The sequence below is a fragment of the Hydra vulgaris genome, chromosome 08 (assembly GCF_038396675.1).
Source record: "Hydra vulgaris chromosome 08, alternate assembly HydraT2T_AEP".
Classification (NCBI taxonomy): Eukaryota; Metazoa; Cnidaria; class Hydrozoa; order Anthoathecata; family Hydridae; genus Hydra; species Hydra vulgaris.
Window position 1 is genome coordinate 50,430,001 of NC_088927.1, and position 27,500 is coordinate 50,457,500.

The window sequence follows — 27,500 nt, forward strand, 5'->3', positions numbered from 1 at the left end:
ATACAATCATGAATGAAAGACTAATAGGACCGGAATTTTCCAATTCATGGATCTCATTGTTCCACAAAGCTCTAAAAGTAATTTTGTTTCTTATGTTTTATAACTATTTTCATAGGGTAGGCTTTTTCAGGCTTGTGAGTCTTAATTAAACTATATAAACGAGGAGGAAATGCATCACTTGGATATATACTGTCATTTTCTGTTTTTGAAATTCTTTATTTTTTATTAAGTTGTGATAGATAGATTTTAAATTTCATAGCATAACTAGAAGTAGGATCTTCACTTAAAACCTTTGTCTGAACAATTTGATCGCGAATTCTTTCTAAAGCTTTTTTGAGTTTAATTCTCACAAACACTTTAGAGCTCAATTTTGCTCTCTTATTAAGTTTTGGCTAATTTTTTTACCCATTTTAAGTTCTTTTTAAAAAGTTTGGTCTCAAATCCTGCGCGTTTTCAATTTTGTTGTTATAAATTGTTATAATTCGACCGTAAAGTACGTGAAGCACTCGAAATACAGAGGCGCCTATATTTCCTATCGAATGGCAAAATAAATCTCGATAATGGGCAATTTGTCTAAACAAAATTTTGATTTCCGTTTTTTATATTCTTAACGAAAGAAAAAAGAAGCTATTCAACTGCTAACGCAAGGTAAAAAAATTCATTAAAGTGTTTTTTAACGTCAAAATATTTTGTGATATTTTACAAGCTGATGATGCTGGTGCCATAAGCCAGAGAAAATTTCTCAAAATAAATTGATGTTTTTAAAGAACAAAGCCATCTTCTGATGAGCCTACTGATAGCAAATAAAATATATATATATATATATATATATATATATATATATATATATATATATATATATATATATATATATATATGTATATATATATATATATATATATATATATATATTATATATATATATATATATATATATATATATATATATATATATATATATGTATATATATATATATGTATATATACTATATATATATATATATATAAATTTATATATATATATATTTATATATATATATATATATATATATATATATATATATGTATATATATATATATATATATATATATATATATATATATATATGTATATATATATATATATATATATATATATATATATATATATATATATATATATATATATATATATATATAGTATATATAATATATATATATATAAATGTATATATGTCTATATAAATGCATATATATATATATATATATATATATATATATATATATATATATATATATATATATATATATAAATGTATATATATACATATAAAAATGTGAATTATATTGATATATATATATATATATATATATATATATATATATATATATATATATATATATATATATAATATATATATATATATATATATATATATATATATATATATATATATATATATATATATATATATATATGTATATATATATATATATATTTATATGCTTAAGAAAAAATGTCATAACAATGAATGAAGTGCACTCATTGATATTGTCTGTGGTTTACATACTATCAATGGATCTTTACAAACTGGTGCTAAAGATACAGATTGGAACTTTTATATATATATATATATATATATATATATATATATATTATATATATATATATATATATATATATATATATATATATATTTAAATATATAAATATATATATATATATATATATATATATATATACATACATATATATATATATATATATATATATATATATATATATATATATATATATATATATATATACATATATATTTATATATATATATATATGTATGTATATATATACATTTATATATATACATTTATATATATATATATATATATATATATATATATATATATATATATATATATATATATACTTATAATATATATATATATATATATATATATATATATATATATATATATATATATATATATATATATATATATTTATATATATATATATATATAAATATATATATATATATATATATATATATATATATATATATATATATATATATATATATATATATATATACATATATATATATATATATACTCACACATATAAACATATATAATGACATTATATTATGTAAATATGTATGTATAATTTTTTATTTTTGATGGTAACATTAGTAAAACAGATTAGTTTATTATTATTTTAATTTTCACAATCGTGACTTAGCTTATGCTATAAAAATTGTTTGTATTATTCGTAAATAGTAAAATATTACATTCCGTCAATGTTTATTCATTTTTTTTTGAAATGTGCTAAATTGAAATTACAAGTTTTTGATACGCTTAACAATTTTTATTTTATATTTAAGATGAGGAAACTAAAAATAATAAATATACTTATAAAAACATAATAAACAATAATGAAAGCATATTAACATTAGAAGGAGCGTTTGAGTTGTTTTATACTAACAGAGCTCATTGATCAATTTATACAGCAGTCAGCAGTTGTATAATTTTGGGCTACTAAGTAAAATCTCTAAATATTAAAACATTTACAAAACTTGAATATAACCTCATCTTAATGTTGTCAAAAAAATATTTTTATGTTTAAGTAAAACCTTGATTGCTGTCGACTATACAGTTAAATTATAAACCTTCTAGCATACTGAAGAGGTTAGTTAGGAATCGAAACGTACATATGTTTAAAAAAAATATGTTCATATAACTAATTTTTTTAGTAAACCTATTAGAAATTTGTTTACTTTGTTAAACAATGTAACAATGTTTGTAAACAGTATCGCAATGTAACATTTTGAAAACATTTAGAATGTATACGAATAAAAATAGCGCTTCATGGCATTTTAAAGTTTGTATTTTTTTTTATTTTGAAAAGTAAAAATTAATTGAATGTTGTTTTTATGATTCAAAATATAACAAAAATACAAACATTAAAAATGCCATAAAAAAATATTTTGAAACATATATTTCATCGTTTTTTAAATAAACCATTGGATTTTAAAGTAAGCAAATATTACTGCTATATTTTGTTGAAGCATTGTTGTTTAAAATAAGTTAAAACCATCTTTACAAAAGCATTATCCTTTACAAGTCTGTGAAAACGACTTCACTTAAATGTTATTGTTTACAAACCTGGCTGTACTAGACATCCCAGAATCACTGTTCGCTAAATTACAAGAAAACTTTCGAAGCGTACACCACTGGTTTAGATGTTTGTGTTTTTTATGTCAAGTTTTAAAATTAATATTCATGTTTAAGCTACACGAGTTTTCAAATAAGGAAAGCTGATCCTCTCCATCATGGCTATTAATATTTTAACATGCAACATAAGCGGTCTAAACAACCGGTACAAACGCGAAAATTTTGATGGGTTTCTCTGAAAGTCCAACTTCGATCTTATCCTCCTTCAGGAAACAAAATCCGGACCTTTTACTCCTTTGTAAAACAATGGAGTGAAGAATGGACTGACGAGTCTATTTGGAACTCTGGTCAGAGTTGTGAATGTTGTGGGGTGACGGTTCTCTCTAAATCCAATGTTTCCATAAACGAATTAAAAAGGGACAAAAACGGGAGAGAATTACGTCATGATAAAAATTGATGAACACGAAATGCTGGTTCTGAATATTTATGCTCCTAATGTGCCGAGAGAAAAGCGCCATTTTCTCGGCGACCTTAATTTTGACTTCTGGCAGGACACAGGACTTCCAGTCGTGTGTCCTGCCAGAAGTCTAAATTAAATACCCTCCATACCGGCGTGAAAATAAAATAAGCCCTTTTTAAATTTGAAAACAGAAAGACTCGGGCTATGACCGACTTTGAGCTAAATTTTACAAAACATTTTGGCACATTTTAGAAAAAGATTTTGAAGAACTTGCTTTTGAAATACTTTTGGCAGAGAAAAAAACCAGCCACTCTATGAAAAAAATCAGTAATTTCTTGATTTCCAAAACAAGGAGACCTTACTGAAAGCAAAAATTGGAGGCCCATATCTTTAATTGGTGCTGATTACAAAATAATCACAAGAGCGCTGGCCCTAAGACTTGAAAAAGTAATGGGGAAAATTATAGAACTAAATCAAACTTGCGGAATTCCAGATCTTATAGGTTACGAAGAATTTAAAAATCTACCTAGTTTCATTTTATCTATAGATCAAGAAAAGACGTTTGACAAAGTTGATCCTGCGTTTCTACTGCAAATTCTCCAAAAACTCAATCTCGGAGAAAATTTAGTATTTTTTGCTAACACTCTATGTTCAGAATTTTTAACATCTGATCTGAATTGCGGTATTTTGTCGGTTTTCTTTCCTACGGAAAGAAGAGTCAGACATGGCGACCCACTCTCTCTTCTGCTTTATATTTTTGTTGCCAAAGCTTTTGCTGTGGTGGTTAGAGCGGATAGCAGAATAGAGAGTTTCCCACTTCCAGAAACACCGAAACCTCTTAAATTACAGCAGTACGCACACGCTTCGAACTTTATTGCCAGGCCTATAAAATGTGTCCGCTGTTTTTTCGAAAAAGTAAAACTGTTTGAAAAAGCAAGTGGTTCAGTGATCAACATCTCAAAAAAAAAGAATCTTACTCTTAGAGGTTTTGATCCTTAAATGTACCCAGAATTGGACAACATAGAGTAGAACAATAAAACCGGTTTGAAAATATAAAATTTTAATTTTTATACCAGACTGAGTAATACTACTGATTTCAACTGGCTACTAACTCTAAACAAAGAAGAGAAAAAATTCAAGTTTCTGGGACTATGTACTTTGTTACTTTGGGGAAAGACTATGTTGATAAATACACTAGCAATGTCAAAAGTGTGGTTTCTGGCAAACGTGCTGCCCATTCCCGAATGGGTAGAAAATCTGCACAGAGCCTTTTTCGAAAATCTGTGGCAAAATACCAATTTCAATCCGTTCAACAGAGAGACACTTTTTACCCGTCATAAGCGGGGGTTTCGGAATTTTATCTCCGAAGGAGCAAAGTCTTGTACTTCAACTCAAAGCACTCTTTCAACTTAAAGAATATGGAGAGGATAAAACTTACGATTATTACTTATTCTAAAAGTATTAGTTTGCAAGTTCACATATAAAATTTACGAACCAAAACTGGAATTTTTTAGGGTAAAACACTTTTCATAAACACTGGGACAATAAAACGTCTCAGTACAACAAAATATCTTCTTTCATTTTTTACACAATAGTCTACCTTCTGCGACCCTGCTGGCTAAAAGCACAAGGCAACAGATCGTAAAGTTACCAAATGCAAAACTTGTGGTAAAATTGACGACAACATTCCTATCTATGCCTACAGTCCCCCTTCTGTTAAAATATGGGAGTATTTTAAACAAGTTTATAACTCCTTGACATCTTAAACCAATTTTTCTTCTGATAAATTGATTTTCTCGATTGAAACAGCAAAATTTTTGGAGAAAAACCTATACTCCTGTCGACACTCACTTAAACCACCATGGGTGCAATATAGAACAGCAGATGCACCTTATGTTTAGCAGCACAAAAATTGACCCAATACCAGTGATCAGGGTAAAAATCAGGAACATCAAGAATATTATTACTTTAAAACATAACTATCATGTCCGTAGAAAAACTGCAAACATTTAATGTCAATATTTTTGTATTAAGAACGTTTTTTTGCCAAGTGGAGAATGAAAATCTGAAACTAAACATATGACCTAAAATTAAACAACGGCTTGCTAAACGGCAAGATCTGCATGTTTAGTAAAGGTTTCCTTCTCTCTGCAAATTCTTTTTTTATTTCTTACAACAAAATTGTTGTTATATATGATTAGACAATCACTGCAAGCCCTTACTTTACGATGTATTATTTTAACATATAAGTGCTATCTATTGTGTTTGTAATATAAAGTTTGTTGTAGTCCTGAAATTTTTTAATTTATTTTAATAAAAATTTGTTTTACTTCAAAAGAAACATCCTTTAAACTATTTTGAATATCCCCTTTTATGTCTTTTTCTTAACTCTCGATTTCTTTCCTCATCACGGCTGTAAAATAAAAAACAAAAAATACAAAAAAAATATAAAATCGAAAAACACAAAAAAATATAAATACAAAAAACAAAGAAAAAAAATTATAAAATAAAATAAATAAAAAGAAGAAAATGTATATATATATGAACAGTTTTAAAACTTATATAATGTAAAACCTTATACAAAATACAAAAAACAAAGAAAAAAAATTATAAAATAAAATAAATAAAAAGAAGAAAATGTATATATATATAAACAGTTGTAAAACTTATATATTGTAAAACCTTGTTATCATTGTAACAAGAGTTAATGCATTTTCGTAAAATTGCAAATATTTATTGTTTTATAAATTAATAAAAAAATTATCGGCATGCAAAAAGTAGGAAAATATAATAATGTACAAAAATATACTATATATATATATATATATATATATATATATATATATATATATATATATATATATATAATATATATATATATATATATATATATATGTATATACTGTATAATGTAATATATTATACTGTATAATGTAATATTATACTGTATAATGTATAATATACTGTATATGTATTATGGTATGTAAGATACGGAAAAAACACAAAAAAACTAGCAGTTTTATATGTGTTAATAAGGTATGCTTCTTATAAAAATTAGTTATTTAAAACGAGTTATTAATCATTGCGAAAGTATTTTAATATGGCAAAAAGTTATGCTGACGCCCCACCTACTGGAAATACATCTGTTCAAACGATAAGCAATCGGCATTTTCTCAAAATGTTTGCCAATACAGTGATTAAAATTGTAATAATAATGATTTTCTCTCAACCTTAGCAGAGAAAAAATTACTTGAAAATGTTTGGGCTGTTACGAAGTACTACTCCTACTTAGGCAGTACTCCTTACGTACTCCTAGTTAGGTAGTACTCCTAAGTAGTACTCCTTACGAAGTACTACTTACGAAGTACTGTTCGAGTTTGCGGTATTTAACCATTTCTCGGTGGCATCTTTCCTTGAAACCGATATAGAAATCAAAGGTTGTGTATTAAGTTTTCAACAAAAATATATTCGTAAGGTACACGTTTTAGTGTACCTTACAAATGTGTTGCCCACTCCCAATTGGGTAATAAAGCGTTTGCATAGAGCCATTTTTGAAAATTTTTGGCAAAAGACCAATTTCAACTCTGTCAAACGAGAGACACTCTTTTTACCCGTAGAAAGCTGGGGTCTCGGAATATAATCACCGAAGCAGTATTAGTCATTAATAGAATCATAAAATGTATCAAATTTTACAAGTAAGGTACTATATTTACATATATATATATATATATATATATATATATATATATATATATATATATATATATATATATATATATATATATATATATAAATATGTATATATACATATATATATATATATATATATATATATATATATATATATATATATATATATATATATATAATTTTTTAACAGAAAATTTCACCTTTATTCTAATGTTTGATACAAGAACATTAGCAAGAATCTTCCCAGCGTTTTCACAAGCATCATCAAGGTTTTCAATTAGGTGTCTGACGAAAAAAATTTAAACAAATTAAGAATCAATCTAATATCGAAATACTTAAACACACACCTGTTAAAAAGGTTAAGCTATAACTGCCATATACAGTTTTTCATCTTTAACAAACTTATTTTTAGAAAGCTGTCAAACAATGCCTAAAAAATACTACTTTGAAGTTATGATACACAAGGTAAATGTTTTTTGCTTGTTATTTTTGTTTTAAGGTATCGCACTTTTGCGACTAGTTGATCATCCGAGTACTTTGATAAAGTTTTTTTGGCTTCAAGATTGTTGTTAATTAAAGCCTTAACATTTTCCTTTGACGTTATTGATCTACTTAAAATTAAATACGAAAACAATTGTTTAATAGTTTTATTTTTCTCATTTAGAAAAATTGTCTTAATCCGAATACTTTGGTTGTTATCATTATAATTTACTAGCTTGATTTATGCATATGCTTGATTTTGTCATAAATTTCTTTTGGTGTTCGATGTTATGAAAAATTTCTTTTGGTGTTCGATGATAAAACTTCATTTAAGTAAGCAACTTCACGTCTCAATGCTCGAGAAATAACTGACTTTTGGCCTGTAAACATAAATAAATAAACTCTTCTGGTGTTCAGTTTTTCTTATTGCAAAATGATAATATATCTTTGTTTGGTTGATATTCTTTATCACTATCATTTTCATCATTTGAATCAATAGTTGAACATTGAGATCTTGGATTTTGGATTGGTTTTGAACTCGATGTTGGAATGTTTTGCAATAGATTGCCAGAGTCTGATAAATTGGTCTCGTTTCTACCAAAAAATATTTTACTAACTTTTTCAGACTCTTCAGAAACTTCCTTGCTTTTCTGAATAAAATAGTATCTATCACCAATCTCTTTTTTATGCTTTATAAGAATCGTAAACGCTGACTTTATTTCTTGGTGATAATCATAAAAAAAGTCAGAAGAGATTTTTGCACTAAAGTAGCACTACTTCTTTCATCACAAGAATCATCACGCAAGCATTTTGTAAAAAATGAATTAAGCTGTGTTGAAACACTACCTGACTCTAAGTCATAACCAGACCATGTTACAAATAGATTTAAAGACCTTTTACCTTGAAGTTGATTTCTAAAAATCCTCAAATAGCAATCACAAAGTAGTTTTAGTTCTTCACTTATTACAATCTGACATGAACCGTATTTTTGTGCTGTTTTGTGCTTCTTCACAAGAAAAATAAAACTCTAAGTAAAAGTGTATGCTCTTTTTAAATACTCACCAATGGTCATGTTGGATACTGCTGCAGACCTTGAAATATTATTTATGATTAAACTAAAAAAAATGCTGTCTCTCAAATTTAAAAATATTCAGAGAGTAATAAATTATTCTGATGGTTAATCTCCATACTTTAAAAAAGTTGACTTTGCTAAAGTTGTCACTTCATCATGAAATTCACTTTCTAGATCCTGCACCATGACAGTAAATTGCCTGTCGCTTTCATCATTTCTTAAAGCACTTCTCCACTTAGAAACCTCACTTTTGTACGAGTTTAACACATTTACAGAAATACTTACAGGCAAAACATTGTCAACATGCGGTGTGAGCTAAGACCGAATCAAAAACTTTATAAAGTGAGTAAAAGGAAGCAAATAGATCGTTGAGTCCTAGCTTCATAATCCTTTTTAAATACTTGTGACTGCCAAACTTGAGCTAAATTTTGTAGGTCAAAAAACTTAGTGTAACAAGGTTCTTGTGGCGACGCGACTTGCATCATCCTCATTATTTGCTTCATTTTGTGCAGCTACAGTATTTTTTGCCAGCAGAAAAGCTCTTTAAATATAAACAAAATACATTGAGATAATCTTGAAATGAGGGTTCAACCAGTACCCCATCTTTGTCCGGATTGCGAGAAAAAGAGCATTCAGAACTAAGGCTCTCATTTATATTAAAAAAAGGAGGATTAACTTTTCTTAAATCTGTTGATTGAGTTTCATAAAGGTATGAAAGAAATTTTAATTTCAAATCGGTACTTTTGCTATGTAGAACTTTTTTATCAAGAATGTTTCCGTACTTAGACAGATTGTTTTCGAGATAATGTGGAGATTTATATAAATGATAGTGTATTCTTTTAGTAATAACATTACAAATAGGACATCTGTATTTTTTAATTGTTCTGGAGGATTGACTTAAAACTTTAGCTTTTTTTTTTTTCTCAAAGCCCCTTTCTTTTCTCAAATCCCTTTCTCAAAAAATCTTTTTCTCAAAATCCTTTCTGTTCTCAAATCTCTTTCTCAAAAAAATACTTTTCTCAAATCCCTTTCTCAAGCCCCTTTCTTTTCTCAAATCAAATTTTCCTCTTAACTTTTTGGCCTCTTTCTTTGAAAGTCCATGCTTACATAAACATGCATGTGTTGGTAAATCAATTATGTTATCATTACAATCTGCAATTGGGCATTTTACTGGCAACCTATGTGAACTATGTAAACTTAAGCTTTTGTATTCATTTGAGGTACTTTTCTTCATTTTTTTTGACTTTCCACTCTTTAATATCTATTAATAAATAGCACTAAAATTTTTTATTCAAACCTAAGAAAGATTAATAAAATTCTAATTAAAAAAAAGTTTTAATTCTATAACACTACTAAGTATGAGATAATAAATATTAGCGCAGAATTAATTTTGTCATTGTTATTGTTTTTATTATCGTTATTATTGTTGTTATTATTGCTAGTATTATTATTATAATTATTATTTTTATCATTATATAACTCTATAATTTTTAATATACAAAAATTACTTTAATTTTTTCAGCCTCAGAAAGTTTGCTAACTCTTATAAAACCTGTCAACACACTTCCCATTTTGGTCACTCATTTTCATCCATTATATTTCGACTATAAAACAATTATCTATAATACTCGTTTTAAACTCATGAGTTGATGTTTTTATTTTTTCATAAATATAAACTAGCTAAACAGAAATCAAATTTTATGTCTAAATAATTCAGTGTTAAGTTATTATGACCATGTAAAGTTTGTGGCCCCTTTAAATTGAGGGGGGTGGTTATTTTTTAGATGGTCATAAAAACTGAACACTGAATATTTTCAACATATTGGCATAACAACATATTTGAAATGTTTCCATGAATACGTAACTAGTTTAAAGCTATGACAAAATAAATAGTTCACTCATTGCTTTTACATTTAGGGTAGATGGGGGTTATAAGATTTTAGGGTTTCTTTTTCTTATTCTCTAATTAAAGTAATTTGTTTTTGTGAAGTATCTTTTCGAAATGTATATGAACAAAAAAATTTTGAATAATCTTTTTGTTTAAATGTTGGTTATTTCAAACATTTAAAAACCTTCCTACGCCACAATACATATATATATATATATATATATATATATATACATATATATATATATATATATATATATATATATATATATATATATATATATATATATATATATATATATATATATATATATTTGTATATTTATATATATATATATATATATATATATATATATATATATATATATATATATATATATATATATATATATATATATATATATATATATATATATATGTATTGTGGCGTAGGAAGGTTTTTAAATGTTTGAAATAACCAACATTTAAACAAAAAGATTATTCAAAATTTTTTTGTTCATATACATTTCGAAAAGATACTTCACAAAAACAAATTACTTTAATTAGAGAATAAGAAAAAGAAACCCTAAAATCTTATAACCCCCATCTACCCTAAATGTAAAAGCAATGAGTGAACTATTTATTTTGTCATAGCTTTAAACTAGTTACGTATTCATGGAAACATTTCAAATATGTTGTTATGCCAATATGTTGAAAATATTCAGTGTTCAGTTTTTATGACCATCATATATATATATATATATATATATATATATATATATATATATATATATATATATATATATATATATATATATATAAACAGTGGCGGCGTTAGGGTAGGGCCTGGTAGGGCAATGGCCCAGGGCGCAAAATATAAAGGGGCGAAATTAATTGGTTATTTTACCCTTTGCCTTTTTTTTGAATGGGGTTAAAATGAGCTAGGGGCGCCGTAGAAATCTCGCCCAGGGTGCTGGTAGTGCTAAAACCGGCACTGTTTATATATATATATATATATATATATATATATATATATATATATATATATATATATATATATATATATATATATATCTATATATATATATATATATATATATATATATATATATATATATATCTATATATATATATATATATATATATATATATATATATATATATATATATATCTATATATATATATATATATATTCATATATATATATATATATATATATATATATATATATATATATATATATATATATATATATATATATATATATATATATATATATATTCATATATATATATATATATATATATATATATATATATATATATATATATTAAATAAGTTAAAGTTTAAAAGTTTTCTCTTATTATACACGTTTATAAGAAACGCCTAATGCAATAAAGCTCTCCTTATTTTGAGAACTCACTTAAAAAGTGTTGATTGCAATTGATATAAGAGTTTATAAAATAACTTGTTTTTCAGTTACACGCATAAATTTGATTTAATACGCTGTCATCAGTGCTGTTTTGCGATGCTTCAAATTCGCCTTTTTACACAATATATTTTCAATTTTTTCAATCTGACCATATATATATATATATATATATATATATATATATATATATATATATATATATATATATATATATATATATATATATATATATATATATATATATATATATATATATTACATCCGCAGCTTGTTAGGACTTAGTACCTAAGCATTTCTATAATAGCAAATGCGCAACAATTTTTTGCCGATGCTTTGATGGTATTATAAATTTTAGGCTTTGTTAAAAATTCTCTGTGTTTTGTTTGTTATAGTGCATTATTTCTTTTTTATTATTTCATTTATTTAACTCCTAATGTAATTTACAATGTAAAAAGAAAAAGAAGAAAGTTATTTCTCGTGATTTTCACTTAAGAACTTTTTCTTCCTGAATTTGTTTAAAAATTTCTCTTTATTTATTTGCATTCCAGCACTCTATTGCATACTTTAAAATTTGTTAAACTTTGGAGGGAACTTCTTTTAAAAAGTGCTACTTTTACCTTCTTTTTTTTTTGAATTTGAAAACATCATAGGTACTGGATATTGCTAACGAACAAATGTTGAAATAAAGGATGTTTCAGTAGTGAAAAGATTATGCGTGCAGTTGTTTTATTATTAAATAGACGAAGCAACAAGATTAATTTATTCTGTTGAATAATTTTTGAAATTTTCTGGGTCTTAAATTGCGAATTGGTATAACTCTTACTGAGTTTCGAAACATTTAAATGCGATTTTAGCGCACTCCTTCGCAATACATTTAGCTTTTTCATCAAAGCAGAATTATTTTAACATAGCTTCATTTCATAAGTTAAGTTAGGGACTGCCAATAACTTATATTTATAAAAAATAGAACTTGGGTGGGCAAGCCAGATTCCAGATTAAATATAAGTTTAAACAACAGCTCTAAAGTTAAAGATTTTTTATCAACATTTGTATAACTGAAAGAAGCAAAAATTAAATGTTCAGTATCCCACGTAAATCCCAGATGACTAAATTTATTCTGAAGATTTTTTTTAATTACTAGAAATCGCTATCGTATTGGTTTGTATTATTTACCTGATATAAAGAACGCAGCTTTTTTGGCATTTATTTTAATAAAGTTTAAATTACGGTAAGTATTGCATGTTTTTATCAGCTTTTGAGACCAGAGAGAGTAGAGCTTAAAAGTATGATATCATCTGCATATACTACCACACTAGTAATATTTTCCTATATAGATATGCCAACAATACCTCGATTTTTAATACTTTCAAGAAGACTTTCACTGTAATTGTTATAGAGGTGAGGTAAAAGAATCGATCCTTGTCTCACTCCTAGCTTTAGAAGAAAAGAATTTGATTTACAACCTTGATATGAGTTTCACTACTATTGTTATATAACGAAGATATAGTGTTAGCTATACAGAGTCGTAATTTGTTATCAAAATATAATTTATCAAATAATATATCCAAGTGACAGCTATCAAAAGCTTTTACTGCATCTAAAGAGCATGGGTACACAGGGGAATTGTTGCTGTTGTAATGTTTAATTCTTTCGCTAATAAGAAATTTAGGATGTAGTGTTGAACAGTTAGCATTGAATCCAATTTGTAGGGGATGAGTATCTCTAATATCCCGACATATAATGAGCATTAGGTATTCTTGAACCTTTGTAAAAATTGGTATAATGCTAATACCGCGATAGTTGCTCGGGCTATCTAAAAAAATTTTGTACGCTATTTTGTTAAAGTAAGACAATTTGTGCATTTCAGTTGTTTTGCTGAGATACCGAAAGAGTCAGTAGATTTTTTTGATTTTTCTTTTAAAATAGTTCTAATTATATTTTCTTCCGTAATAAATGTATATAATATCCAAAAACTTCAAAAGTGTATTATTTGGTATTTTAGAAAAATATAATGATTAAAAAAAAAAAGGCGCCAGTGGTAAGATCCGAACCGTGGCGCTTTTTTCAGAAACTCTGCAAGATAACCACTCGAAAGTCTGAAAAATATATAAGAAATAAATTATTTTATCAAACGGAAACAAAAGCTATATATCAAGTTAAAAAAATGTTACCGCTATATAATTTAAACGTAAATAGATAATAGCCTTCTGATCACTTTTGATTACTTTTGCTTTCAAATAAATGTGCTATAACCTACAACCTTTTCGCGCTTTTACCCTGCAATGGCTGCAAAGAGTTCCATATCAAACACTACTTACAGCACTATTATTAGATTCAGCAATGATATAAAGATATATAACAAAATCTATATATATATCTACTATATATATATCGATACATATATATATATATATATATATATATATATATATATATAAATATGTATATATATATATATATATATATATATATATATATATATATATATATATATATATATATATATATATAAATTATGGTTGTGTATTTTACAAACATTTTTAAAAAGATTTAAAAAAAAAAAATTAAGAGAACTCAATCTTCTTAAAAAATAAAGCAATAACTAAGTAAAACTACTTTCCTTAGCTTTTTTTTTTTTTTTAACAAATTGTTTCTTTGTCTTTGTAGGAATAATGTTTTTTCAATTCGCGCTTGGTTGAGCCAATATATTATTTATAAGGATTATTTTGTATAAAAACAACGCACTTGTAAATAATACTTTTTGATAAGCTTTTGCTATTTATAAGTTAGTAAACTTTTTGCTTTTAATCACAATTTTCAGTATTTTTTTCTTTAAGAAATTCATTACTATTATCCAATGCAAATTTGTGGCCTCTTTATAATTCTTTCAATATTTTTTGTACAGCTATATCTTAATTAAATAGTGCTTCCGTTAAAAATTTTGTGCAATTTGATAGAAATTAAAAACTTAAAACTAAAACTTAAACTAAAACAACTAAAAAAAAAAAATAATAGTTTTAAATTAAATTGGTCTTTTTTTTTTTTTTTTTTTTTTTTGGTTCTTTATTAAATTTTAGGCAACATTTTGGTAAAAAATATAAAGTTTTTAGAATAAGTAAATAAACAATTTGCAAAAATAGATCGATAAAAAATAGGAAGGAAGCGGGGGACTCATAGAAGACCGTTAGGTCTTGTCGTCGAGAACGGTTAACATAAAGATAATAATTTCTTTTTATATTGGTTAAAGACAATCAGGATAAATACAATATTTTTTTTACAGAAAGTCCGTTGAAAATATATAAACCTGTTATAAATACTATATATTCAAAAAAATTGCATAAAAGTCTTGGTATATATATGTATATATATATATATATATATATATACATATATATATATATATATATATATATATATATAATATATATATATATATAAAGATATATATATAGGTAAAAAGGAATATATATATCTATATATAGGTAAAAAGAAATAATCAAAAAATATATATAAAAGTATATTAACAAATCATCAATATATTTTTCAATTAGACTTAAGAAAAATTTTCAAAACTATTTTGTTTCATAAAAATGGTCCGCAAAAGCAATGGAAATCTTGCTAAAATTTGTTTGAAAATATGGCTGCTTAACAATAGTAACATTGCATAGAATGCATTTATTTTTAACTTTTGTCGAATACAAGTTATGAAAAGAAACTGGAGAAAAATCGATTTTACATAAAAACATAAAACAAAACAAAAGCAATTAGAGCTGCCTGTATCGGACAGAACAATCAGACGACGTGCTCTTGAAACTGCCCTGCAAAGAAACCGCTAATTTCACTAAAAAACCAGAAAAAAAGACTCCTGTTTGCTACACCTCATATTGATTGGAATGTGCAGAAATGGCGAACTGTCCTGTTCAGTGATGAATCAAAGTTGAACATAATTGGGAGCGATGGCATTTGCCGTGTACGTCGACCGGCCGGAAAACGCCTCAATTTACGTTACTGCCATAAGAATGTGAAACATGGTGGAGGCAATGTAATGGTCTGGGGGTGTTTTTCTGCTAACGGTCTATGACCGCTTCATGTATAAAAATATCCTAAAAGATGTTATGTTACCTCATGCTGAATGGAATATGCCAATAAAATGGGTTTTTCAGCAAGACAACGATCCGAAACACACTGCAAAAGTAGTCAAGCAGTGGTTTCAAGACAACCACCTATCGGTGATGGATTGGCCGCCTCAATCTCCGGATCTCAACCCTATTGAGAACCTGTGGGAGATTGTCAACCGCAGAATTAATTGTGAAGGTGTTCGTAATAAGGATCAACTGTTTGAACAAATTCACAAGGCATGGGCAGCAATTCCCATAAAGTTTCATTGATCACCTGATTAAAATCTATGCCTTAAAGATGCAAGGCTGTGATCGACAACAACGGATTAGCCACGAAATATTGATAGCAAAATACTGCTTGGTCAACATTTTGTTGAGTTGCACTTGTTTTGTCCAGAATGAAATCAACTTTTTTTAATACTTTTGATTAATTTATTAATTTTCGTGTACAAATAATGAACTTTGTAATGAATAACGGGTGATGCGGAAGTTATCGGACAAATCCTAATTTCATTATTTGAGCATAATAATTAATATTTGTGGTTTTATGCGTAGGCATAAACGTTCTATAAAATGTAAACTTTATTATTCGAAACACAATTATTTAAAATGAGGTTAAATGCAGCTGAACAAGAATCTTTTCGAAAGCGACTAAAAATGTTTTTTTAAAAAAACCTAATATAAAAACAATAAAATCGTAAATCATTTTGAAAAGGAAGGATTTGCTTGAAGAACAATATATGATAACCTAAAAAGACTTGAAACTGTTCAATCGTTTTCTGATAGAAAGCACCCTGGTGGTCCGACATCCTGGACTATAGAAAAGAAAACCGAGTTAACGAGACTTGTCAACAATTGAAAAGGGGTCAGTCAGAGAAAAATAGGTATTAAATTCGGTGTAAATCAATCCACAATTGGTCGTCAGTTAAAAAAAATGAATATTAAATATAGAAAACGTGAACAGACTCCAAAATACATTATAGAACAACAAATAAAAGCAAAGAAAAGAAGCAGGAAACTAGTTAATCAACTCTATAACACAAAATCGCTTCTAGTCATCGATGACAAAAAATACTTTTGTTTTGCAGGGGACAACATGCCTGGAAATTCTGGATACTACACAAACAACAAAAAGACATGCCCAGAAAGTGTTTGTTTTATAGGAAAAGAGAAACTTTCAAAAAAATTATTAATGTGGATAGCCATATCTGACCGTGGTATGTCCAAGCCATTGTTTCGCACTTCCAAGGCTGTAGCGATCAATTCATCCCTCTATATTAATTAATGTTTAGAAAAACAACTTCTTCCATTTATTCACAAGTATCATGGAGACTTTAACTATTTATTTTGGCCAGATTTAGCAAGTTCTCATTATTCTAAAGATTCTCTAAATTGGATGGACCAATATGTCTATTACGTTGATAAAGAATCCAATCCCCAAATGTGCCTTAAGCACGACCGATTGAAAATTTTTGGGGACATTTGGCACAGAAGGTTTACGAGGGAGATTGGCAAGCTTCAACAAAGCAAGTTTTGATTGATCGCATTAAACTAAAACTACAAGAAATTGATTTAATCTTTTTACAGTCGCATATGAAAGGCGTCACAGCAAAATTGAGATCAATTGCAGATGGTGGTGTTTCTTCATACAAAAAATAATATATTTTTATTAAATGATAAATGCTTTATATAAAAAAAATATAATAGTAGTTTGTTTTTTTATTTATAAATAAGTTACTGACGTTTTTATTTTGTCCGATAACCTCCGCATCACCCGTTAAAACTTGAAGAACTTTGTCTCTAAACAGTTACACAGTTATTTCTCTAAATTGAAAAAATGCAGCACTTTTATATAAAGAAACTAAATAAGCATTATTTGGTTGCACTCGTTTTGTCCGATACTGTATATATATATATATATATATATATATATATATAGATATATATATATATATATATATATATATATATATATATATATATACATATATATAATATATATATATATATATATATATATATATATATATATATATATATATATATATATAAATATATATATATATATATATATATATATATATATATATATATATATAGAGAGAGAGAGAGAGAGAGAGAGAGAGAGAGAGAGAGAGAGCCGGAACCAGCTTTTTTTGGTTTTTGAGATAGCTAACTTCCAAACATGGAGCAAACGCCAAACATTTATATGTTTATACTTATGTTAAATAAGGATGCTTTGCAAAAAATTGTGATGATTCGAGGCTGGGAACAAAAAAGTCCCAAATTTTGTGGCCCCCTAGACCTAAACGTGAGAGCAACAAGTTGATGAAATATTTTTTGTACTATTCTCAACTAGACTTACATTCATCGAAAAATTTTAAGTTTCATAATATTATTTTTCAGCATTCAAAAATAATGACTATATAAACTTTACAAACCCCTTAAAATGAGGGGGCTTTAAACTTTTTATGGTCATAATTTTTGAAAGCTAAAATATTTTAAAATTTAATAATTGAAATTTAAAATTTATTGATGAATTTAAGTCTAGTTAAAAAAAATATAAAAAATATTTCATCAATTTGTTGCTCTCACATTTGGACAGGGGGGCACAAATTTTTTGGCTTTTTTGTTTCCAGTCTCCAATCATCGCAATTTTTTGCAAAACATCCTTATTTGACATAAGTATAAATATATAAATGTTTGGAGTTTGCTCCATGTCTGTAAGTTAGCTATCTCCAAGACCAAAAAAAGCTGGTTTTGGCTCTGATATATATATATATATATATATATTATATATATATATATATATATATATATATATATATATATATAATATAATATATATATATATATATATATACATATATATATATATATACATATATATATATATATATATATATATATATATATATATATATATGTATATATATATATATATATATATATATATATATATATATATATATATATATATATGTATATATATATATATATATATAATATATATATATATATATATATATATATATATATATATGTATGTATATATATATATATATATATATATATATATATATATGTATATATATATATATATATATATATAGATATATATTTATATATATATATATATATATGTATATATATATATATATATATATATATATATATATATATATATATACATACATATATATGTTATATATAGAGATATATGTATATATAGCAAAATAATACTATTTTGGTAAATTTAATTTGATGCCAGTATGCTTAGTATGTAATGAATCTGTTTTAGTGTGCAAAGAGTATAATTGAAAGAGGCACCATGATTCAAAAAATCTATAAAACTTAACCAGTTTCCTAACGAATTAGGGTAAAAACCAAAAAAACATATTTATAAATAGTTCTTTGGACAAAAAAATTTGTCAAAAAGAGGCACAATCTTAACAGTAAATGCTACTGTTGCAAGCTATGAAATTAGTCTCTTTAGTTACAAATTCTAAACCATTTAGTGATGGGGAAAGATTACTTAAATTTAAAATTATTCACACCCCTTCCCTCCTGAATGCATTTTTGTGCATTTAGTCGGAAAAATATAGCCTTTTAAATAAGCCAACAAATGTAGATCTTTTAGACCAGTCAGTCGTCGAATTTCTAAATACAAGGATTTTTTTTTTACTTAGCAAAAATTTAAATTGCACCCCACCACGTGACACCTACTAGCACCTGCCCTGGTGGCAGCTCAATGATCGAATACTGGTGTTTTTTCTAGAAAGGAAAAGAAAATAAAGACCGGAAAGAAAACAACTTGTCATTAATTTAGCTGTATGTAAAAAAGCTCATCAGATAAACAAAAAAGAATACAAGTGTTTAAGTTATTAAGAATTATAAGTGAAAACAAATTTCAGTTCAATTCGAACGCTTTTAACATTATTTGATAAAGAAATATTTTTCATTATTTGTTTTCTTTAACAAAAACTAACTGCTTCAATAAGCTCGGCGCCAGCTGGTTCCGTAGCTCCGTATCTATTAAACCGGTTGAACTAAATAAGCATTCTGATGGTACCGATGTCGCTGGAACTGAAAATATTACCCATGCAATTTGAGTCAAAACCGGGAACAATTTTTGATTAGCTTGGAAAAATTTGATGGCACTATTTTCGTAGCTCTGAAAGTATTGCAGACTGTAATCGTTTATTTCTTTTTCAAGTTTATCATTGTTTTCAATCAAATGACAACATGATTTATCTGTTACAAGTTCAATTAAGTTGATTGGCTATCGTATTTTGCTGTTTAAGAAAGTAGTAGTATTTGCAAACGGTGGCGTTGACGATTGCTGAAATGTTATTATGGTATTGTTAGTTAAGCTGTTTGATGACTTTAAAGTGTTATTTAAACAATTTGTTTCAATTGTTATATCGATTTCTTCGGATTCTTTTAGATGCATTTCATAAAATGTTTTTATAAACATTTTTGCAAAAATGTATTTAAAACGCCCTTTTAAAGACCTTAATAATTCCTTTCGAAAAGTCTGAACTAGTTCTGTAAAAATGGGTTGCGATTCAAGTATTCCATTTAGCAGAAAATACAATGTTGGAAACAGAAATGTTACTGTAACATATTTCTTTCCGCTAAAAAGTTTTGTTTAATTGGGTGTAACAAATCACATAAATCCTTCAGCACCTTAAATTCATTAGCAGTGGGAAAATAGTCTTTTATATTTTGGTATTCGATGTTTATCATATCCAACGCAGTTTTATTACTTAATATAGATTCAATCATATCAAACTGGCTATTCCAGCAAATAGCTATATCCTGTACTAACTTTATTTTAGTTTCATATCAAAGTGTTTCTTGAACTTCTCTTAAATTTTTTTGTAACATCTCCGAATGCTTAAATGAACCAACAATGTACCTACAGGATGAAATTACCTTGACGATTTCCAATTTGCCTTCGTTAATTTTTTCAATTTCTTTAACTTCACTTTCTGTAGTTTCTTTATTAATTAAATTTCCATTACCGTCGTAATCCTTTTCTTCGTAACACTTTGAACCATTTTTTAATTTTTAACTTTTAAATCTCTCGTGTTTAAAAGATCGTTACCCACAAGATTCAAACGATGACCAGCACATGGAATCTTAAGAAGATTATCATCAAATTTATTTACTGCAGAGAAAATGATTGCACCTGAGTCAGTAACTAGTGCAAAAATCTTATTACTGACCATTCACTGAAGATTTCGTTTAACGTATTAAATAAATATTCAACTTATTTCACTTCAGACATAAACCTAAGATCCAGGTTTCGGTCTACCAGAATCATGTTTTTGTCAATAAAACGACAAATCACACGGAGGTAGCTGTTTTTACTCAATGATGACCAAACATCACAAGTAATTGTAATGAAATGACATCCCTTCAATTCTAGCATTAAAATTGATCTTAGATTGTCCGTAATTAATGGAATTAATTTTTTGCTCACCGTATTTATGCATAGCATTTTGTAGCTTTTATTTAACTTACTAAGTAAATTTACAAAATCTGGATGACGTACTATCGAAATCGGCTGATCAGTACCAACAATAAAGTTCACCAATAACTTGTTTAAATTTTTTACGACCAGTCTCTTCAAAACTATTTTCATTACCGCTCTCAATATCGTATATATCGTCATCTTTGAGTAAAATTGTTGATTTTTTAGATATTTTTGAATTAATGCAATGATCAATTGATAAATGGGATTGCATTGAAGTGGTCGAAACAGTTGTAAAGTAGAATCTTATAACATATGCTGCATTTTATTTGATTCTTTTGGTCTTTTTCAAAATATGTCCAAATTAAGCTTCGTTTTCTTATTCCTTTCTGAATAACGGATTTATTTGTTTTCAACATGTTTATTCAAACTAAAAAGCAAGTAATTTTTTTACACGTGCGCATACAACAAATATTAATAAATTAGTATCTTATATTATTAGTAAATGTGTAACACATGTTACTTCACTTAGGTTACCGAGCGATTAAGAAGATTATTATAACATTAGTTACATTTTAGAGTTATGTAACAAAAAGATTGCTAAGGTATAAATATAATTGTTTGAAATCGTTGTAAATCTCATCTAAATAACCACTAGAGAGTAATTAGCCGTTCACGTTGCAACATTGATTTCATATACTTGCGTTAGAGGCCCTTAGGGAATGGCACATTATAACTTTTAAACATCATAATTATATCATTTAGGAAAAGCGGACGAATTTTTATGTAAATTCCAAATCTAAGGTTTAAACTTACGTTATGCAAATTTAAAATTAAAAAGTGTTTAAACTATTGTTGCTATCGACTTTGACTAAATCGACTAAAAGTCTACTAGTCAAAATTAGTCGACTTTGAAAAATCTAATAGCGGATCTAATCGACTTTGGATTATCAACTAATCTACTAAAAGTCGATTTAGTCGAACAAAAGTACTTATACATGCATTTCTAATATCTTTTTATTTGTTTGAACATTTCAAATCTTTTTAATTTTATTTTGTTTATCAAAAGCAAATATGACTGTTGAAGAGCATGTAGTTTTTTCAGAGCCGGAATATAATATTTGCCCCCTTCCTTTCATATTAAATTAAAAAATTAAAATATAGTATCTCCCTCCATCCCAACGACTTCTCTCCTAATCCAGCATAAAGTTTTTTGTTCACTCTGTTGAAGTTCTATTAAGGGTTTGAGGATTTCAGCAACTTCCAAAAAAATTACTTTTGGTTACCGGTACTGGTATCTGCGGTCACTTGAGAACAACTAAAAGTACTTCAAGAGTAACTTATAATATACTAAAAGTAGCTTCACAACGTCTTCAGGACTGAAAAGAGGTTGGGAAAGATTCATTGGGTGTGTGTTCGTAAAAATAATATTATTTTCATCTTACACTATTTTTGTATACTTTTTCTCCATATTTACTATATTAACATTTTATTTATATTATTTTTTCATTTCTTCAGTATTTTTATAAATAATAAATAATCAAAATAACAAATTTCTTTTTTCAATATGCCAATTAATTTAAATCCAAAATATAGTTAGTTAGCTTCTGTATTTCTGGGTTTACGACTGATCATTTAACGAGGGCTCGCTAAAAAATGGTTTTTCCGCATGCTTTTTGGCATCTACCTTTTTATAGTCCAAAGACTTTTCCTGACGGCCCTGCATTATTAAACAACTTCATAACTTATGACAATAATTATTATATTAAAAAACTTTATAGTTATGTGTTGTTTTTTTCAAAAATCAAAACAATCTTTCGAAGCAAATTTTACAATTTCGAAATGAAAAAATCGTTTCGATACAAAATTAATTAGTTTGAAATTATTTCGAACTTACCGAAACAAAAATAGAGTTTCGAAAACTTTTTTTTTTTTATCGAAAATTCAACTTTTGCTTTGTGTGTGTGCAGCGGTGCTAAATCTGTTTGAGTATTTCTAAACATTTTTTCAAATATGGTGACCATACTAGTATACCATTTTTCAAGTGATGTCTTACTATAGCTATGTACGATGTTCTGCGCGTAATTCCAATTTAGTTTACCTAATGCATGTTTAATGAATATTAATATCGCACTAAAAAATTGCATGCAAAAAGCAAAAAAATCTTGAGAATTAAAAATATTTCGTTATGTATAAAAAAAAAATTATAATAATAACAAAGTGTTTAAACATATTATATTTTTAAAGTTGGTTAATATGCTTAAAAAACGTTAAGCGGTAGAATTAGGAAAAAAAATTTTTTGAGTATTAAATAAAAATAGTAAATGGCTTTATTATTTTAATAAAAGAAATTTGGTTTTCAGTTTTTATTGAAAGAGCGTTATATTAGTAATTACAAATATATTTGAAAATAGAAAAAACACCACCAATATTAACAACAAATAATAATAATAAAAAATATACAATAAACATAAATACATATTTTAAAAGATAAGGTTTAAATGTGATTTTAAATGTTAAATATGTTTTATATTTATTTAGTTTTTACAATTCTCAAATATTTTGTTTCAGAACACCCCTAATAAAATAATATATGCTATTAGTAATAAAACTTCAAGAATATGATGGTAATTAGGGATGGTAATAGTAGAGTAGAATAGGGCCTTCCCAAAGAATTCTTGATAAGGGGTTGGGGAGGGGGTTGACGTGTCTGTTCTTTGCCATTTAAAGCTTAGAAATTAGATTTGCTAACTGAGATATTAAAAAAAAAAAAAAGATCCTTGTTGGCTATTATTTGCTGACTCCAACGTCCATATTTTCGTTGGGAAGGGCGGGGGGGATTGGGACACCTCCGACGCGTCTCTTCTGGACGGGCCTTTTGGTAATGATGACGATGATGATGGTAATGATGATGATAATGTTTATTGATAAATGTCAAGTTTAATAAAACCAAAGTAAAAGTTAAATTTTGTCGTAAATTTACATTTAGATTCATGAAGAAAATTGCGAATGTTTACCACTTTGTTGTGTAAATCAATGTGGCATGAAACTTATGCGTAAAGAGGTTTGATTTAATATTTAAATAGCTGTTTTATATTCAAAGTGTCCTTTTTTTACCGAAGTAAATACTTGACTCGTTAAAAACGTCTAAACAACGTCTATTTTACTTCCAGACATCTTTAACACGTCTTAAACACGTAATAAACGTCGTGTGTTTACTGAACATTTAATTTACTTGGGTAAAAACTTTTCTTTCAAACTTTTCATAGATGTCTTCCCATATTACTGATAGTTGCGCTAATACAATTATTCCATGTCAATATTTAAATATTGGATGCAAGTTTAAGGTAAGAAAATAAGTTTTGAAAAATTTAAAGTTTTTATAATTTGAAAATTAAAATTGTATAAAATTCCTAAATAATAACAATCGAGAAATCAGGTTTATATCATCATATATCATAAGTATATCAATCAGTTATATATTGTCTATATATATTGATCCCTAACCACAACATTTCTTAAAAAAAATCAAAGTGTTCAATAAACTAAGTTTTTCATTAAAAGTTTGTTATTCAAAAACTTTTAAATTTCCAGAGATTAAGTTTTCAAAATGTATATACAGTCAACTAACTTTTATACACACCTTGCTAAAAGGTTTTAGTTATACATTGATAAAATTACAGGAAAAGCAGTATTTTATTGAAAAGATTTTTTATCTAATGCAAGTTTTGAAAAATTGACACCTACTTTACAAGTACACAATTTGTTTTTACTCATTATTTTAACTTTAAATTAAAAAAGTCAAAATAGTAAAAGGTATGGTAAAATCACAAACAATGAAAAAAAATTTCACTTTTTCTAAAGGATTAGCAGGTTAAAGACAAAGTGAACACAAACAGCGCTTCCTTGCATAAAAATCAAAAAAGATTGCTTGTCAAAGCAAAATTATTTGGATATAATATACATGGACGTGGTCTATCACTATAAAAATCAATAACCTTTACTTATAACTTACATTTTGATTTAGTATGTTTTAATATGATTCGATAGCTAGAGACATTAAAATAAGTGGAAATCGTCAATAATTATTATATTATTATATTAAGCTTTTTATTTAGAAAATACACATATGAAAACACACATTTAGAAAATACACAGTACACAGTTTTCTTTAATACCATTTTCTTTTTTATACAGCAAAAACAAATTGAAAAATTTTAGACTTTTTATTTCAGCTTGATGACTTTTCTCTCGTTAATAGATTTTGCAGTTCAGGACTGAAAAATTTCTATTAAGACTTTTTATTGGTGATTTTTATTTTGACAACCAGTTAATTTTAAACCAGGTTTGTTTTATTTCAACAACAAAAAAAAAGTCTCAGTAACGAGGCGTTTTTTATTACTGTTGGCAGATTTTAACAACATTTTATCGGCAATTGTTCATACAGCTCACTACCATTTATTACTGCTTGGTCTCCGTATACTAGCAATTATACTTTGTCTCAAAATATTTATTTTGTGATAAGAAACATCAATTTGTTGAATAACATAATTATGTGCGGCCTTGGCGCAGCGGTTTGAGTTCAAGCTTAGAACCAGTGCAAAAAGTACGTCATGAAGTGGAACTATTGAAGGTCTTAAATAGATAGTGGAGAAAAAAATTGTTAAAATGTAGTTGACATACTGCCCATTGTACTGCTTTTTGCCCATCTTTGGTTCGAGACAACTGTAAACTCCAGTATTTACAACAGTTTTATCACAGTTTTATCACTGTTTTATCACAGCTTTATCACTACAAAACAAGAACGTGGTTTTAACCTCCGGGCAACTGCTTCAGCAATGGCTAGACTTTTTTTCAGAAACTGATGTTTCATAACTCCTCTACAAATGCTCTTTGATAGTATTTATCAACCTTCTTTCCTGTTGAAAATATTTTATCACGTTGGCCATTAAAGGAAAGACCTGATATATATTTGTTATCAATTTTCGAACTCTTAAGTTTTAGCTCTTTTATCGTTTGACCCTCTCCCTAGCAAATTTGTTATTATCCATCTCTAAAGATGTATTTAATATAGTGAATTAGCTTACGTTAAGCATAACAGTGGCTTGAAGCAATACTCCAAATCTTTCGGTTATTGATGTCTTTGTAAGTTTTTTTTGCATTTGCAAAAGAATGAAGTCGACTATCAGTGATTATGTTTTTAGTCACTAGGTTTAATTTTCTAATCCTCAATAATTGCCTCATAATATTTTAAAAAAGCTGATGTTGATAAAGTTACCACCAGTGTGCAATAAACTAAACGCAGTAGATTTAGAACTAATAAAGGAATTATTTTCTATTTTTTCAGCACGGACATAGAGAATTATGGTTTTTTGTAAATCGAGAGATCCAATGCACTTTAGGCGATTGATTTCTAATCGAAGAAATGTCTGTTCTTATTAGGAACCGATGTTTTCGTTGGGCATTGTAAACTATTTATGTTTTTTATTTACCTATATTTTGACTTTCAACATTATCTAATATATTATTTATGCATATATAAATTAGGCAACAATAGTTTTTCCAAACATATGAGCCATCATCGTGTAGCGACAAAAGTCAATTATCTCAAAAATAGATATACCGCATTTGAAAATAAATTCTTCCACGGTCGTTTAGACTTTAGAAATAAGTGGAAAGTTATTATACGCAAGCGCAGTAGAGTTAAAAATAATTTAGAATTTTAACAATGGCTACGGATGCAACGTT

At 26.5% G+C, this 27,500-nt stretch overlaps 1 protein-coding gene across 2 annotated transcripts in view; it reads left to right on the top strand.

The window, feature by feature from the left end:
• The window catches only part of LOC136083933 (TNF receptor-associated factor 3-like), a 228,285-nt gene that overhangs the window by 133,326 nt on the left and 67,459 nt on the right, over positions 1-27,500 (top strand). For both annotated transcript variants that reach the window (XM_065803890.1, XM_065803891.1), the window contains 2 exons: positions 24,742-24,816; positions 25,022-25,099. In XM_065803890.1, coding sequence (XP_065659962.1) covers positions 24,742-24,816; positions 25,022-25,099 — 153 coding nt within the window. The remainder of the gene's footprint in view (positions 1-24,741; positions 24,817-25,021; positions 25,100-27,500) is intronic.